The sequence below is a fragment of the Drosophila sulfurigaster genome, chromosome 2R (assembly GCF_023558435.1).
Source record: "Drosophila sulfurigaster albostrigata strain 15112-1811.04 chromosome 2R, ASM2355843v2, whole genome shotgun sequence".
Lineage (NCBI taxonomy): Eukaryota > Metazoa > Arthropoda > Insecta > Diptera > Drosophilidae > Drosophila > Drosophila sulfurigaster.
This window is the reverse complement of record NC_084882.1, coordinates 32,577,148-32,595,463: the sequence shown is the minus strand read 5'-3', so window position 1 is coordinate 32,595,463 and position 18,316 is coordinate 32,577,148. Positions and strand designations below refer to the sequence as shown.

The 18,316-nt window shown below is 47.2% G+C and overlaps 1 protein-coding gene across 1 annotated transcript in view; it reads right to left on the bottom strand.

The window, feature by feature from the left end:
• The window catches only part of LOC133839465 (mucin-17), a 38,586-nt gene that overhangs the window by 1,823 nt on the left and 18,447 nt on the right, over positions 1-18,316 (bottom strand). The window contains exons 3-6 of the mRNA XM_062271048.1: positions 9,720-9,758; positions 8,637-8,834; positions 8,326-8,580; positions 15-8,259 (exon numbers count right to left, since the gene is read on the bottom strand). Of these exons, the coding sequence (XP_062127032.1) occupies positions 15-8,259; positions 8,326-8,580; positions 8,637-8,834; positions 9,720-9,758 (8,737 nt within the window). The remainder of the gene's footprint in view (positions 1-14; positions 8,260-8,325; positions 8,581-8,636; positions 8,835-9,719; positions 9,759-18,316) is intronic.

The following is an 18,316-nucleotide window of genomic DNA, read 5'->3' as shown; positions in this document are numbered from 1 at the left end:
AATGGTATACTCACGTGCAGCTCATGCAGGGACCGCTCGTTGATTCGATGCGTTCGCCCACCTTATAGGAGCGACCATTGATGAGGCAGCCAGTGTGTTGCACGGCATCGCCATGTGAGTAGTTGAGGAAATGTGGTGGCAGTGTGGTGCTTGTGGTTGTTGTGCTTGTCGTAATGTTAAGCACAGCGGCCATTGAGACGGGACACTCGTAACGTGGACAACAGAAGCCAGAAATGGGCTCCTCGTGACAACCAGAAATTGGTGGCGGGCAAGATTGTTGCAAACAGATGATGTCGCTTCTGAAGCAGAAGCAGAAATCGCAAGGATCGTCGCGTGGAATTTGCTGAGCAGACACATAGATCTTGCCAGCATAGCGACAAGTGCCGGGTCCAAAGACTTCCTCTTCGTCGTAGTCGTCGTTGTCGTATGCATGCTCGTACGATGGCGGCTGGCCATACGAAGGCGGTGTAATTGGTGCATGTGCTGTTGTGGATGACGCTTCCGTGGTCAGTGGTGACTCTGTTGTTGTGGTCTCTGTGCTCTGCTTAGTTGGTGCGGCTTCAGTTTCAGTGTCAACGCCGAGACGATCGTCAACGCTTGGCGCCTTTGTGGTGCTGGTCAGATGCTGGGCAAACAGTGGATGCATTGTGATCACGCTATCAGTTTCAGGCTGCTTGGTGGCCGATTCATCGCTGGTGCTCTCGGTCGATGGCTCTTCAGAGGCAGCAGCTGAGGCAGCTGTGGTCTGTGGTGGTTGGGCATCGACAGCAGCTGCAGTGGTCTCGTCATGTTCTGGTTTCTTGGGTGCAGCTTCAGTAACTTCTTCCTCGGATTCGATGGATTCATCCTCATCCGTGGTTGGTTTGGCTGGAGCGGCAGGTGTGTGTTCTTCCTCCGACTCTTGGGATAAGTCACCCTCCTCAGAAGAATCCAAGCTGGCCTTAACTGGCTTAACAGTGTGCACTTCACTATCTGCTTCGTGAGCAGGAGATTCTGTGGCTTCCACGTCGGTTGTCTTGGTGGTTGTCTCATCCGTTGTTGGTTTCAGTTTGGCACCAGTAGTTTGATCAATTGTCTCTTCCTCTTGCTCGACTTCACTTGGCTTAGTGGTTTCCTCGCCCACATCTTCTGTGGCAGCTGGTTTTGTGGTAACTTCGCTGATTGCTTCAATGTCATGAGCAACAGGAGCAACGGTAACAGGAGTCTTCTCAGCATCTTCTTCAGCAGAAGTTGTAGCAGTTTCGCCTTCCTCGGTTTCTGGAGCAATCGTTTGTGACAGTACATCTTCCAGAGGCTTCTTGTCAACATCCTCGACAGCAGGCACATGAACTGGGGCAATAGTAGTGTCAATGGCAATGGGAGTTTTGGCTGTGGTCGGGAGAGGTGCTTCTTCCTTATCTTCCTCGGATTCAGGTGTTGTTGCAAGACTATCTTCAATGGTTGGCTCGGTTGCACTTGGCTTCTTGGACTCATCGGTCTTGTCGCTAATTGGTCGGGCTGTGCCTTCCTCTGTATCGTCATCATGGACTGGCGCAGGAGGTGTGGTGACATCGATCTTATCCTCATCAGCTGGAGTAGTGGCATCAGCCTTAGCGGGAGTAGCAGCAGTTGATGTGGGCTGCTGAGCTTCCTCTTCAGATGGTGCGACAGTAGTAGGTATTTTCTCATCAGTAGACTCTTCTTCTTCTTCTTCTTCAGCGGAAGGTTGCTCGGTTGTTGGTTCAACTTCATCCTTTGATGGAGCAGAGGTAGTTGAGGGCTCCTTCTCAGCCGGCTTGCCGCTTTCTGTTGGTAGCGCATCTGTGGTTGAGACAATACCTTCCTCAGGTTTAGCTTCAACTTCAGTTGGTTCCTTGGCAGGCTCTTCTTCGAGAGGTGCAACTGTTGTGGCATCAGCCTTGTCTCCATCCTCCTGGACAGGCTTCTCGTGACTGAGAGCAGCGGTGGATTGCACCTCCGACTCCTCTTCTGAAGATGGTGCCTCTGTCGATTCAGCCGATGTGATTTCGTTCTCAGATGATGCAGGTTTCTCTTCCGAATCGGAAATTGGCGCTCTCGTAGGCAGTGGTGGTTCCTTCTTGTCATCTGTAGCCACTGGGACAGCGGTGGTCGCAGGCTGAGTTTCCTCAGTGCTCTCCTCATCAGATGAGACCGGAGTCTTCTCATCAGTTGGCTTGGCTGAGGGCTCTTCAGCAGAAGGTGCAACTGTGGTGATTTTGTCAGCTTCGTCTTCAGCTGGAATTGCGATCGATGATTCAGTGACCTTGTCTGTTGGAGCTTTGACGGTAGTTGTGGGCAGTTTTTCTTCCAGTTCTTCCTCAGATTCTGTGGACTCCTCTTCCAATGCTGGAGCATCGGTAGGCTTAACTGACACATCCACATGAACTGGTTTCGCCTCCTCAACTGGTTTATCTTCTTCAGAAACTGGAGCAGCAGTAGTGATAATATCAATCTTATCCTCTGGAATTTCCTTATCTTTCTCGATGACTGGTGCAGAGGTTGAAGAGACTTCTTCATCCTTGGCAGGCACAATTGGAGCAATGGTAGTAGCAATCTTAGAGTCCACATCAGCTTCCTCAGATGCAGAGGTGGTTTCCTCTTCGGATGTCTTGGTATCATCTTCTGCAGATGGTGCGGCAGTTGTGGCTTCCTCAATATCCTTGTGCTCTTCGGGAGCCTGTGGTTTGGCTGTTGCTGGCTCTTGTTCCTCAGAAGTGGGCTCTTCAGGCTTCGACTTCTCGGTGGAAGAAACACCTTCCTCCTCAACAGGAACAGCAGCGGTAGCAGTTTCTTCTTCATCAATCTTTTCGACAGCTGCTGGTGTTGTTGAGATCGAAGGAAGTTCAGTCTCCTTTTCAATGCCAGCTTCGGTGGAAGAGGGTTCAACAGAAGCAGCTTCATCGACGGGTTTCTCAGTAACACTGGAGTCGGACACAACTGGTTTCTCATCAATCTTCTCTGCTGGTGGCGTTGCAGCTTCATCATGAGCAGGACTAACAGTGGTAGAAGCCAGTTTATCCTCTTCATCCTCAGATACTGGTGCGGCTGTAGATTCCTTTTCAGTCTCGGCAGTGGGAGCAACTGTAGCTGTGGGTTCAGATTCAGTTTCAATACCAACATCGACTGGACCAGCAGTTGCAGTTTCATCATCAGCGGGTTTCTTGGTGCCTTCTTGGGCTGTAGGTGCTGGGGTTGTGGTCGACAATTCATCGTGAACGTCTTCGGGAAGCTTGGTAACCTTAGTTGGCTCTTCTTCGGCGGCTGGAGCAGTAGTTGTAGCCTCCTTCTCTTCCGTTTCCTCAAGTGAAGCCTTTTCGGTGCTAGAGTCTTCAACTTCCTCAGACACAGGTGCAGCAGTAGCTTCCTCTTCGTCCTTGCTGACGCCAGGAGTAGATGTTGAAACACCCTCAACTGTTTCTTTTTCTTCTTCAACCACTGGTGCCTTGGTAGACGTAACAGTCTCTTTCGTGGGTTCCTTCTCGGTATCAGCCTCAGTGCTTGTTTCCTTATCAGCCTCGGTACTAGTTTCCTGATCCTCTGGCTTCGTCTTATCCTCTTCAGCCTCGACTGGCGAAGCTGGAGTTGGTACTGGAATGTCTTCTGCCAGTTTCTTGTCGTCTTGGTCTTCCTCAGATTCTGGGCGAGTGGTGACGTCAGCGCTGCTATCCTCAGTTGGCACGTGTTCATCAGTAGGCTTCTCATCAGCAGGCTTAGCAGCGTCAATAGATGGAACCACTGTTGTAAGTTTATCCTCAATATCGGCTTCAGATGGGGCTGGTGTTGATGTGGCTGGAATCTTTTCATCTTCTTCGGTTGGCTTCTTGCCGTCGACAGCTGCTTCTGTGGATGAGATCTCTTCCTCAGCGGACTCCGAAGATGACTCTTCTTCTGTTGGCTTAACAGTAGTTGGTGTAATCTTTTCGTCAGCTTCGGTTTCAGGGGCTTCAGTCTTTTCATACTCAGTTGGTTTTTCTTCTTCTGGCTTCTCTTCATCCTTAGAGATTGGAGCGATGGTCGTAGCGGCTGAAGAATCTTCAATCTCTTTTTGAGTATCATCGGAAACAGCTGCAGGTGTAGTGACTTCCTCTTCAGTAGGCTGCTTCTTGGTTTCGTCAATTGGTGTCGGTGTTGAGGAGACGAAATCATCTTCGATTGGTTTATGGTCTTCGACGGGTTTAACATCTTCTTCAATTGGTTTATGCTCTTCCTTGACTGGCTTATGATCTTCCTCGACTGGTTTATGTTCTTCCTCGAGTGGTTTATGTTCTTCCTTGACTGGTTTGTGTTCTTCTTCCTCAGGTTGTGGCTTATGCTCGATAGGCTTATGTTCCTTCTTGATCTCAGGTGCAGCCGTTGGGGATACAATATCCTCTTCCTTCTCTTCTTCGGAAACTGGCTTGGCGGTTGTGGACTTCTCTACCGAAGGCGTGTAAGTAGTTACAGCAATATCTTCTTCGGGTTTGACATGAGATAGTGGTGGCTCAGTAATGCCAGAAGGCATAATGACATCCTTTGGTATTTCTTCAGTACTAGTAGACTCCACTTCCTCATCGAGAGAAGGTTTAACAGTTGTGTATTTCTCTTCAGTAGTCTCATCGACCTTGGCAGTCGAGGACTCAGGCTCGCAAATATAAGTTGGACAGCAACCATCCAATAGATCGGTAGCCAGCACACACTTCTCGGTATCCTCGGGAATCTTGCACTCCACCGTCTTACAGGAGACAATACTGCTGATGCAAGTACAGGACACATCGCAGGGTGTGGTTGCGGGTACTTCGGTGTTGTTGGCATAAGTCTTGCCCTCCACCAAGCAATCGCCCTCGCCGGGAATAACAGATGGTAGATGCATATCGGGTAATGCGGCGGATGTTGTGCCTTCCTCGCTTGGTTTCTCGGTAGCAAGGTCGATATCAGTACGGCTATCATCATCTGGTTTCTCAGGTTTACCCTCCTCGGATGGCTTAACGGATTCCTTCTCTGTGACACTTTCGGCGGTTGTTTCAACGACTTCGGTACTAGCTTCATCCTTTTCTCCTGAAGGTGGCAAGTAGACGCCTGATGGCTTGTCAGTTGCTGACTCCTCACTTGTTTCGGGCTGCTCAGTGCTTTGATCAGACTCAATCTCAGCAGGAACAACATCAGACTTGACAGGAACTTGTGTCGTTGGCTCTCCTTCCTTATCGGTGTCTTCAGCTGGTGTAGTCGGCTTGGCTTCAACTGGAACGATGGTCGAAGAGGCAATCTCTTTTTCAGTGTCTTTTTCGGTCGAATCTTCTTCAGTCTTTTCGAGTGTAGTAGCCTTATCGGTTGTGGGCTCCTCTTCATCCTTCTTGGGCTCCTCGGTTTTATCTTCAACAGATTCCTTCTCATCACTCTCCTTCTCGACGGATGGCTTGGCTTCAACTGGAACGATGGTCGAAGAGGCAATCTCTTTTTCAGTGTCCTTTTCGGTCGAATCTTCTTCAGTCTTTTCGAGTGTAGTAGCCTTATCGGTTGTGGGCTCCTCTTCATCCTTCTTGGGCTCCTCGGTTTTATCTTCAACAGATTCCTTCTCATCACTCTCCTTCTCGACGGATGGCACGGTTGTGGGTTTCTCTTCCTTCTCGACAGGATATTCTGAGCTGACTGTGGTGGCTTCCTCTGCAGGCTTGGCTTCTTCTTCTTCAGTTGGTTCTTCTTCAGTAGGTTTCGTTTCATCGGAACTAACCTCATCGCTGATGCCTTCAGTTGATGAAGGTAGCTGTGGTTTCGGCGATGTAGTGTACACATCTTCTTCTTCTTCATCCTTTTCAGTAGAGGTCTCAACCGCTTCAGTCTTATCCTCCACAGCTTTAGGTGTGGTAGCCTTAATAATCTCACCATCAGCTTCTTTAGCAGGAGTTGTAGCCTTGGCAATATCCTCTTCCTCAATTGGAATGATTTCTTTCTCATCGGTAGAAACTTCTTCTGGCTTAACAATATCCGTGACGGTAGTTGTGGCTTCAATAGATTCTTCACCCGATGTGGGCGTTTTGTCAGTTTCTTGTTCAATGGGCTGTTCTCCAGCAGGAGTTGTAGCCTTGGCGAAATCTTCTTCCTTGGCAGGTGTTGTTTCCTTGACAATCTCTTCATCACTGGAGATCTCCTTGGAGGGAGTTGTCGCCTTAATGATTTCACCTTCTGCCTCGGTGTCTTGTCCTTCAGAAGTCGTAGCTGCGACGATTTCATCACCTTCGCTGACGTGTCCAGCGGGAGTTGAAGTCTTGATCTCATCTTCGATGGCTTCCTTTGAGGGTGTGGTTGCCTCGGCGAGATCTTCCTCATCGGAGGTTGCCTTAGCAGGGGTTGTCGTCTTGATAACATTATCATCGCTGAGTTCCTCGGCGGCGATAGTCGCCTTGATGATATCATCTTCACTTTCTTGACCGGCTGGAGTTGTTTCCTTGTCCTCTTCCACGCTGACTTCCTTGGAAGGTGTTGTAGCCTCAAAGATTTCACCGTCGCTGACTTCCTTAGAGGGAGTTGTAGCCTTGAAGATTTCATCTCCGCTGACTTCCTTAGAGGGAGTTGTTTCCTTTTCAATCTCATCTTCGCTGCCTTGTCCGGCAGGAGTTGTAGCCTTAACAATATCATACTTCTCGCTGATTTCCTCAGAGGGTGTTGTAGCCTCGATGATTTCATCTTCGATTCCTTCCTTGGAGGGAGTTGTTTCCTTGGCGATCTCACCCTCGCTGAGTTGTCCGGCAGGGGTTGTAGCCTTAATAGTATCGTCCTTTTCGCTGATTTCTTTGGAGGGTGTTGTAGCCTCGATGATTTCATCTTCGCCGTCTTCCTTGGATGGAGTTGTCTCCTTAACGAATTTATCTTCCTCGCTGACTTGTCCGGCAGGAGTTGTAGTCTCAACAGTATCGTCCTCCACGCTGACTTCTCCAGCAGGAGTGGTTGTCTTGACGACCTCTTCTTCGGTAACTTGGCCAGCTGGAGTTGTGGCCTTGACGATCTCTGGCTCATCGGAGGTTTCCTTAGCCGGGGTGGTTTCCTTTTCGATTTTATCTGCGCTAACTTCTCCTGCAGGAGTTGTAGCCTTGGGAGTATCTTCCTCCTTAATAAGATCTTCAATAGTAGGCTTAGCGGTATCGTGTTCTTCGATTTCTTCTCCGGCAGGAGTTGTGGCGCTGATGATGTCTTCATCATCGCTGACTTCCTTGGCTGGTGTCGTGGCCTTAATATGATCATCTTCTTCGCTGACTTCCTCTGAGGGAGTAGTTGTTTTGATGGTTTCGTCTTCCTTAGTGATTTCCTTGGATGGAGTGGTAGTTTTGATGATGTCTTCCTCAGCACTGGCTGGAGTTGTGTCCTTGACAATATCCTCTTCATCGCTGGCGACTGGTGTGGCAGCTGTTGGTTTCTCACTGCCTTCCTCAGATGTTTCAGTAGATACTGGTGAAGTGGGTGTGGAAACCTCTTCTTCCTCAGAGCCACTAGTTTCCTTGTCTGGCAATGCGGTTGTAGGCTTAACTCCCTCTTCCTCACCACTTCCTTCCTCAGGTGTAACCTTGATTTCTTCGTCACTTTCTTCCTTAATTGGCACAATGGGCTTGGCTGTGATTTCTTCGCCGCTGCCTTCCTCCTCAGATGTAGGTGTGGATCCCTTAACTGGAGTATCGATACGAGAATCAGTAGCAATAGTAGAGGCCTCAGGTTCCTTGTCCTTGGTTTTGTCCTTATCCTCTTGTTCTGGAGCAACTGTGGTAATGACATGATCAATTTCGCCACTGCCAGTTTCCTCAGCTGGACTCTCGGTTTCGGTTTCGGAATCCTTGTCCTTCTCCTCGTCATCAATGTGCTCTTGCAAATCAACATCTTCCTTGGGAATCTCACCATGGATGTCCTTGACTGGCGCAGCAGTGGTGATAGTCTCGGGTGTGCTGGTAATCTCAACAATTTCAGTGGTAGCGCTGTCATCCTCGCAGATGTAGTTGCTGGGGCAGCATTCACCCTCGGCAGCAGGCATGGCATGACAGATCTTGCCGCTGGCCGTACTCATTGGCATCTCGCACTCTTGGACGGCACACACAATGTCGCCACGCATGCAGTAGCAGTGTTCGCAGGCATTCTTGCCTGACAGTGAGGCACCATCAGCGTAAACCTCGCCGTTGTGTACGCAGTCCGTGGAGACAGGTGGAGTCATGGTTGTGGGCAGAATAAAGCCAGGTGTAGGACGCACTGTTGTCGTTGTTGTGGACAGATCCTCCAGCTCCAGAACATCATTCTCATGGTCTGTAGACAGAATTTAAATTGTAGACAAACCAAGTAAAGAATAAATTATCGCAACGGGAAACTTACCGCAACTGTAGCGGACGGGACAGCAGGAGCCCTTGTTGTAGATGGGTGTGCAGCCATCGACGTGGAGTGTGCACTCCTGCATGACGCACTTGGTCTGGTTGTTGATGCAGTAGCAGAGTTCGCAGGGTTTGTTGGGGTTCGATGGCACCTGGGCGCCTTCCGGGTAGAATTTCTCCTCAATGCTGCAGCCAAACTTCTCGGGTATGCTCAGCTCAGTGCCGGGCTCGGGGGTGTGATAGGGCACATCCACAGGCACTAAAATAGCAGCACGTAAGGTATTGATACTCTCAAGTTGAAAAAGCTGGACTTACCCTCTGGGCAGGTAATGATGGGACAGCACTGATCCTCGCGCTTCTCCACAATGCAATCGTGACCAATGGGCTTGGTGAAGGGGCAGACACGCAGATAGCACATGAGCATGCGGTTGTGGCAGGTGCAGTTGAGGCATGGCTCATTGGTCATGATGCGGTCACCCTCATTGTAATGGGCATAGTTGTAATAGCAGCCTTCTGCAAATAAAATCCGACAACAACACAAGTTGAGAAAAGAAAGTTGCGATTCTTATTAGCAACTGTTGCAAACTAACTGGAGCAGCTCCTGGGAAAACAATTGCCCAAGAACAATGAACACTCGCAGACATTCCCTCGCATCAGTTATGCATTCAAGCCAAGCTCCAAAACTCTGACTCTGACTCCGACTTTGACTCCGACTCATGTGTGCTACTGTGTCGTTCGAGCCATAAATTAAGCCAAGCGCCATCAGTTGTCATAATACTACAACGACTACGTCTACGACAGGCAATAGATAACTTTTATTGCTCATTCAAGTCATTAAACCCACAAGTCAAGTTGTTTAACATATACGAGTGTACTCGTTACTGGACTACCTAAGTTAGTGACGTCCACCCGCAATAAATTTCCCATCACATTATTAACACGTTAAGCTTGACTTGCAACGGCAGCTTTGCTCCCCCCGCTTCCTCCGCTTCATCTACATCTACATCTCCATCTCGTGGTGCTCGACTCAGTGGCTAGACAATTTTTGTGATTGAAATCTTTGTCTTTGTTTGTCGCTGTCGCTTTTGGCTCACGTTTCGAGCATAAAACTCGTAAAGCAGCGTTTATTTCTTTATGTTTCGTTTCGTTTTTGTTTTTTGGGTTTTATTTTTGTTTTCGTTTCATTTGTCTTTTCACACCTCGGCTAACAGCCTAATAATGCGCATACGCCCCGTTGTCGACGTTTAATGACAGCTTTGGGTCAAGCGATTGGCGGGATCATATTAAACTGATTAGCAGCTTATAGCGCCTCAATTAGTGTTAATCTGATATATTATTAATGTTTTTATAAACACATTGCCTTCAGGCCATTTGTCGCTACTGGTTATAGGCACTTACCCGGATATTGTTGGACTTCTGTGTATTCCTGCAATGGAGCTGTAAGAGATAGAGAGAAAGGAGTTCAAGTTAGTTATAGGATTCTTTTTAGATAGATTATTTTGCTTTATTACGGCAGCATTTTATGGCGGCAATATCCGTTAGTCATGACTGCGAGTATAATAAATTAATTTATCTATTGCGATTACAGTGCAATGCCAGACTCTAATTGTAGTTGCATGCAATTGAAATTAGACGTGGCTTCAAACTTGCGTAGGTCGCTCGTTCTCGTGATAGGCCAGCGTTTGATAACAGGGCCCAAAGAGCCGTTGGCCAGCATGCAACAGGAGGCAACAGCAACAGCAACAGCAACGGCAACAGCAACAGCAAATTGCAACTGCATCATTGCTCGGCTTTGTGTGCGTGCAACGTGTTATTACCACATAATCAAAATTCAGCAAGTGCAACAGCCAGAAGAGCAGCTGGCAGTAGAATAAGCCAAGTTATAATGGCACGTAGCTGGTGCTAGGCATGGCCCGTTTGCCCTGAGGATGGCTGCCTGTGTGTGTCCCACACCGAAGAATGAAGCAGGCAGCTCAACCCCGACCAACAGTCGCTAACAAATGGCTCAAACAAATTGTTTAAGCTGACAGTTAGCCGACGATGGAGACGGCAACGGCAAACGGCAACGGCAAACGTCGACGGCGACGGTCACTTGTTGCTGCGGTGGCGTCTACGAGCACGCCAGCAACATGCCGCTGCAACAGCAGCAACATGCAGGTAAAATGATTTGACAAATTGCACTTTATTATGAATGGGTTTGTTGTTTGCAACTGTTGATTAATTGCGTCTAGTTGAAGGGTTGACAATTCTGCACATATGTTTCAAATGTAGTCGTATGTATAATTTCCGCATAGTTTTGGGAGGTCTCAAATGCTCTGGCAACACAAATGGTAACGGCAAGAAAGCAAGATATTAGCTTGACCAACAAAACAAATCGCAGTGGCAAGCAGCAGGGGGCATGCCACTTGGCTGCTGTACGTCTCACTTATTCAAACTAACGGATGTAAATTACATTTTATGCGGTAAGAACAACAACAGCCACGACCGAACCTGGCAACGCATAAAAATTCACACATTAACTGTTAAGGATTGCCAGCCATAGAGCAATAGAGACAAGAGAGAGAGAGAGAGAGAGAAAGAGGGATTGGCTGGACTCGCTAGCTGGCTGGCTGGTTGGCAATGGGAGTCAATCATGCAGCCGGTTCGCAGGCAGCTCTCGTCCGTAGTTCCTAGAGCAGTCCCCAATCCGCAATCCCCAATCCCCAGTTGCCGCCTTGTAATGCAAACTTATGCAACAATTTTCCGCTGCAAGTGCAACAACTAAAACATGCCCCATACGAGCTCGAGCAGCATCAACACGACAACAGGCAGCAACCAGCAACAACGACAACAACAACAACGATCATGATGATGATGGCCAAGACGCATGAGTCGTTGTTTGGCTGCTTCGTTGCTGTTGCTGCTGCTGATGGTACACATCAAACATGGTCGTGTCGGTCCAACAAACAGAAGTCAGTCAGTCAGTTAGTCAGGCAGTCAGTCAGTCAGCTAGTCAGCTAGTCAGTTACTCAGCTAGTCAGTTAGTTGTTGCTGTGGTGTTGATTTGGCTGCAGCTTACAGCTACATTCACATGGGCAATAGCTTCGGGCCAAGCCAAAGTTGTTGGCGGCGTCGGTTGCTGTGCTTCTTGTTGTTGTTGCTGCTGTTGTTGCTGTTGCTGTTGCTGCTGCTGTCGCGAGAGTCGTGCATTTTGTTTATTCTAGGAAAGCGCGCGCGCGCTCGCGTCGCATCCCGAGCGTTGTATGGCCATGGCCATGGCTGGTTGCCTGCTCTTGCTGCAAGTTGAATGACCCGGTCGCGCATGTGTGCAAAAATGTGTACACAAACCATAAAATACAAGCCACTAGCAGGCTTTACTTACATAAGTAGGCCTAGTCTTAGGCCTAGGTGCCGTCTGAGACTGAGACTGAGACTGACTCTGACTTCGACTTCGACTTCGACTGCGACTTTGACTCTGTCGCCAGTTCTGACCAGGCTGCGGCACATGGGCACGCCTTTTGCTGGTTACGCTTTATTATTTAGTGCTGTAGGTGGATTTGGTCAGGCGACGGGACAACAGACAAACCACAGTGGCCACTGCGGACAGACAGACAGATGGACGGACGGACAACGTTTGGCATGTGAAAAGTAGAAGTTTCGCTAAATATTTGGTTGATAGCAATCGTTGCTTTTCCAATGCTTCGCTCTCTCTCTGTCTTACTCTGTGTGTGAAGATGCGGAAACGCAGGCAGTGAAATATTTGCCATGCCACAAATATTTCAAAGATTACAAAATAAACACAAATCTTCGTTGGCTTCCAAATGGTTTGTTGGTTTGCTTGGTTTGCTTGCTTGTTGGTCCCCCATGCGCCATTTTTGTCGATGTGCGTTTGCCAAACGCGGCAGCGACTACTTTACCGCTACTTCATGTGACCAGCAGCAACATCAGCAACATCGGCAGCTGCAACATTGTGTTGCACACCCACAGCCAGCACGCCCCACATTGCTGTTGCTGAGAGAGAGAAGATATATGGGCAGCTGATAAGGTCGCCAAAGAACCCGGGGAACGCAATGCAACTTTCAATGGCTTTCTTTGGGTGACAATAGAGTTGGGCTTAACATTTGTGAGATGTGCACGTAATTAGAGCCAAAGTCAGGAACAATGCCAACGTGTGCAGCCCTCTGCAATAAATCGATCTACAATTGCAACTGTCGGTGCCTCAATTATGCAACTGCCAACAAAGAGCAAATGCAAATGCAGCTTGTTGTTGCTTCGGCTGCTGCTGTTGCTGCTGCTACGGCTGCAAAACAATTTCCATTTTCTATGGCCTTGATCACATAATTTCCATAATGCCGGGTCGATCAATATGGAGTGAGCGACAAGCTAACAACCCATGCCCATGCCCAAGTCCAAGTCCCAAGTCTTTGGCCATGGCCTATGGCAATGGCTGAGTTAGCATTGGCTCTGTGTGTGCCGCCATATCATGTCCATGCATCAGCGTTGAAAGCAGCCAACTGGCAACTGGCAACTGGCAACTGGGGAGCAGAGCAAGAGGCGCCCTAACAATGCGCCCAGCAGGAGAAGCAGCCGCCGCGCACAGCAAATGAATTTGCGAGTAATTTAACATGATTATGTCGGCGACAAGGTAGCAATGTAGACGTTGCTCCTTGCTAGACCAAATTGGATGCAGTTGCGCAAGGCTCTTTAGAGACCTAGCTCTAACTCTGTGGCGTGACGCTGTGTTTTATTACCACGGCAGCCTAGACATGATTCGTTCTAAGTAAATTATGCCCGTTGGTCATGACGAGGATGCCGTGAAATTGCTGCTGACTGCCTTCTGCCTCTTCTCTGATTGTTGTTTGTGGTGCTATGCATATGAAACAATTACCAAGACATGCGGCTGTAGATGCTGCTGCTGTTGCTGCTGCTGCTGCAACCAAATACCAATCCTTTGGGGCCCTGTCTATATGTGGGCATTGTAATTGCTGTGCTCTAGCAGCAGGCATCAGGCAGCAGCTTGGCAACTCATATGCATATACTCGTATTTAGTGATCCTCGCAGCGATCCCTACTCCTCCCCCTCCTTGGCAACTAGGCAATGTCATTAGAGAGTCACTCAGTCAGGTTGTCAGGTTGGGGCAACTTTTGCTTTTTGCCATTGCTGGCTGCATCGACTGCAAATCTGACTGCTTAATAGATAATAATGAGTCTGCTCTGCAGCTCTAGGATGGAGCCAGCAGTAGGAGATGCTGATGCAGCTGGTCTCCAGCAAGCAGCCTTAACCTTGAGGCGCTGTAATTAAGCAGTTAAAGGCGGAGTGCGAGACCTGCGCATAGTTTCCCACAGTTCGCTTCTTTTTTTTTTTGTTTTCGGGATGCTAGGCAAAGTCGTTGGCTGCTCCTCCTTCTCCTGCTGCTTGCTGATTTTTTATGTGTCCTGTCTTGGGCTTGATTTGTTTTGATTGCTCTGCGTGGCTTTAATGAGCCCCCATCGGGGCCATCAATCTGCCTTGGCTGCCTGTCAGTATTGTATTTGTAATCTTGTACTTGTATTCCTGCTGGCCATGGCTAATCACAGATCCACTCTTCTACTCGACTTCTTCTGCTGCTGTTGCTGCTGCTGTTGCTGCTGTTGCTGCTGTTGCTGATATATCATAATTTTGTTTGTGCAATTTTAGACAAATTCTTATGGCGTCCGTAACGGACGCAACAAACAGCAGACAAACAAATTGTCGTTTCCCGATCAACGCCTCCCGTGTTGGCATCGCCTCGGTCTGCATTCAATTATTACACCGCTAGCTGTTATTGATAACAGCGCATTGATTACTGCAATTGCAAAAGACGACTCCACTCGACTCAACTCGACTCAACTCGAGTGCTTGCCAAAATAACAGACAAGCTATATAATCAAGCAGCGAGCAAACGAAGCCCCGTCTTTCAGTGTGCAGCTTCCTCTGCAATTGCCTGCCACAAAGTTGCAAGTGGCGCGGCGCATGCGTAACTGTTTATTAATTTGAGTTTAAGTTTGAATTTGGCTAACAGTTTGAGACACAATCACGACTCGGGTGCATTTGGTGCACTCAAGCGCGTGTCCCCCCAATAGCAGATTCAACTCGAACTCGAACTCCAACTCGAAGTCCAACTCCAGCTGCGATCTGTTGACATGGCAAGCAGCGGAAGATTGATGATAATGTCCACGGGAAATTCTCACGTTTGGGGCGACTTTGGCTTGTGGCCGATTCAATTAAGTACGGTGCCACAGAAGACACAGATACAGACACATAGACACAGACACAGGCCTGTGCACAGTCATGTGTCGCCCGCCCTCCCCGCTTCGACAGCAGCTGGCGATTTGTATCTACTCCCACGACAGGCATGGCATTTAGCTAATGATTAGCCAGCTTAGATAGTGGTGGTGGAAGCGGTGGCAATTGCGTGTTAGCCAAGTGCAGAATTGGTCATAGAATAAGCTTGGCTCAAGCATAAAATTCAATGTGGCCAAAACGCACAAAGCGCAAAAGCAAGACACACAGAACAAAAGATCAGCAAAGCGATAATTATACAAGGTATTAGTTCATTTCTTCTCTTCACTCTCGCGCTATCCCTTTCCCTCTCTGTATCTGTATCTCTCCATCTAGTTAGTGGCCGTTGCTAAGTGACTTAACATGACCCACAGTTGGAGACTTGAGACTGGGAGACTGTGGAGACTGGCGACTTCATAGGGTTTGCCATGCGTAAAGGTGCCAGGCTGGCAGCCAGTAGAAGTAGAAGAGTCGGGTTGATTGAACCCCCAAGCATTGAAGCCAAGCTTTGGTCTTAGACGTTGGTTGCTCTTTGGCTAGTCTCGAGTTACACACAATTGAAATGCTGTGGGAAGTCATTGCACCATGCGATAAAGATCTGTGTAAAAATGAGCAGCGACAGCAGCAAAGTGTTCTGCTGTTCAGAAGACATGGCTAATTACCATTCTTTTCGCTGGAAAGACTTTCCGTCTTAAATAGTGTCAAAATGTAGTCTTCAGCGAAGCGCTAAATTCTATTCTAGTGTCAGCTACCGGTCAGAAAGGGTTTTTTTTTGGACACCCCATCATAAACACTAATTAAGACAGAAGCTGGCAAAAAAACAACACCGAAATAAATATGGCAAAACGGCAGCCTGTTCCAAATTAGGTCAGATCTCGACTAATTGCCATAAATATATATACTTATATATTTACATAGTCGTAGTAGTGAATCAAGTCAACAAATGTTTGCTGAACGCTTTGCGCGGGGCTATTAATTAGCATTTTGAACACGTTTTTAGAGCGACGACAACGACAACTTGTTGTACAAATAGCAAAATTAGCATATTCACGCCAACAGAGCTGCATAATATGCCAAAAAAATAAAACGAAAAAAACACAGCGTTTGATATCTGTATATAAATAGAAACAAACTCAAAGTGACGTCTCACGGGGCTGGCCGAAGACAGGTTCAAGTTCAATGACATCAAACAATAACAACGATAACACAGAAAAACAATGAAGAAACAAAAGCAGCACATACACGTACTATATAAAAATATGAGCTATGGTTATGCCATCAAAAGAGTCGTAACTATATAGTAGAGTACTCTCTTTTACATTAGACTGTGTATATCATTCCCTTCGACCTAATCGCAATGGGAAATCTGGAAAATCTGTAAACTGAGAATGAGAATGAGAATTGTTGTTACTTCACTTTTAAAGCCCGCCGGCGTTTTGCTCTACTAAACAGAATTTCATTTGCATTTTCTGTGTGTTGTGTTGTGTTGTGTCTTGTGCATTGTACATTTCACATTTGGCTGCTGTGTCTGTGGCTCCATAAAAAGTTGGCATTACTTGGAAGTTGCAGCAGCTGAGAATTACGGCAATCACATTGGGAATAGAACAGGCTAAAGCCATTTCATTGTCAAGGCAATACAACGTAAAAGGGGAGGAGAGAGAGAGAGAGATGCAAAGGCGTTAATGGCCAAATTGTGTAATTTCTGTGGTTGCAGCCAAGAATGGAGTTTTGTTGCAATTGCCAAATGGAAGGCTGGCTTACCAAATGTTACCGTTACACACAATTCAAATTGCTGCCAGAGAGTTAACCGCAAACGCCACTCGCACTCACTGATTATTTACTTTAATGAAATTAAACCCCGACCTTGTCGCAGGAAGTTGAAAATTTTAACGCTGATAATAATCGAAACGCTTCCGTCAGTTCTCTAAGAAGACTTCAACTCTTAGTTCACACGATACGATCAGCAACCAGAATAACATAGCTGCTGTGGGTAACATTTAATTGAAATCAAGTGCAGTCGAGAGTTGAAGTCAAGTCGAGCCCTTTTCTGGCTCGATCCCTTGGCTTGACTTGGCTGCTTAATGGCTAAATCTGGTCAATGGCCTCTTCATCGAGTGTGCTGCGAGTGGCTCTCGCGTGGGTTAAATCAAAAAAAATTAAGTGCCTCTTCTCAGCTGAGCTGAGCGAGTAATATAAATGTGTTTTTTATGGCTGCAAAGTCAGGGCCAATTTATCATCACAGTTTTTGATACAACTTTGAAGCTAGACTCCGCTTATGTTTGCTCTTTGTGTGCCGTTTTGTTTGCCGTTCTTGACAAATCGATGTACGTCTTGGGGCGTCGTTGGTGGGCCGCAAGCAACATAACAAACATATGTATACTTATAGTAGTAATAAGCCGATGCTTATTTATGGCCAACAGACATTGACTCTCTTCTAATTGTGTCACCGTCGAAAGTTGGCATCGTTTTTCAACAAAAAACAAAATCTGCATGACTCTTCATCCTGTTCGAATCTCACGCTCAGCTCAGCGTGGGGCTCGTGTGGGCCGCGCTTTAACCCGCAAGTTCGTGATCTCTTGTTGCTGCCTCAAGTGGCTTACGAAATTCTTGAGCTACGCAGCCACAACAAAATATATAGAAACTTCTTTCTATCAATGGTCAATGGTCAGCGACTTTGGACCGACGGTGTTTGTGCCAGGCAAATAAGCCGCAACTATTGGTATTTTGGTATACACAGCCACAGCCATAAGTATGCGCACACACATTGCTTGTTGGAGACAGTGTCAGCGACGACAGCGACAGCGTGTTTGCATACGAAATACTTAAGATTGCCGCAATGATGCACACATGAAGCTGCCACGCTGCCACGCCTCGAACGCCTACTTGCCACAGTCTTATACTCAGTCTCAGTCTTGGTCACAGCCACAGCCACATCGAGTGTCGAATACCGTTGGCATTGTGCTATCAACAAGCTGATAAGCACTTGACATTGAACCTGGCCAAAATGTTAATTATATGCGCGTGGCCAAAATCAAATCTTGATTGCTGCTGAGCTCAACTGAGGCTGCTTTTTTTCCTTTTGCTTTCAGACTGGTCTCTTCTTCCCTTCTCTCTGATATCATCAGCGTTCAGTCATGCAATTAATACTTGAGCATAATGATGTATGCCTCACAGTCTCAGTCTCAGTATCCGACTGAAGCCTCTTCATAAAGTTGCGCCAATAGTTTTGTGGTGAAAAAAAAGGTACACAACAGTTCTGAGCCAAGCTAATACAAGTTAATTAAGCGCGTCAAGTGGCAATAAAACCCAAATGCCATTTAACTTCCGCAACTCTCAAGCTTTGTGGCTTAACTTAGTCTCTGCCCATAAACAGCCGATTTATATATGCGCAATTAGCAAAAAAAAATAAAATAATAATAAAAAAAAAAATGTGAAGACTCTGCGCCTCAGCGTGTTCTAATGCCTTTGTAATTGGTTATAAATTAAGCAATCAGGAAAGCGTCATCAAAAAATACTATAAGTATATTATAGTATATATGATACCTGTGCCACACAGTGTATGGCATTAATTTGATGAGCTTTCAACTTGAAAAGGCAGCTGGGCAATAATCAGGTAAGAGGCAAAAACCAAGGAAGAGGAAGATTGCTAGCCTCTTCAATTAGACACAGCGCATCAGCATATAGTAGTAAAAAAAAAATACTCAAGTTCAGTGACT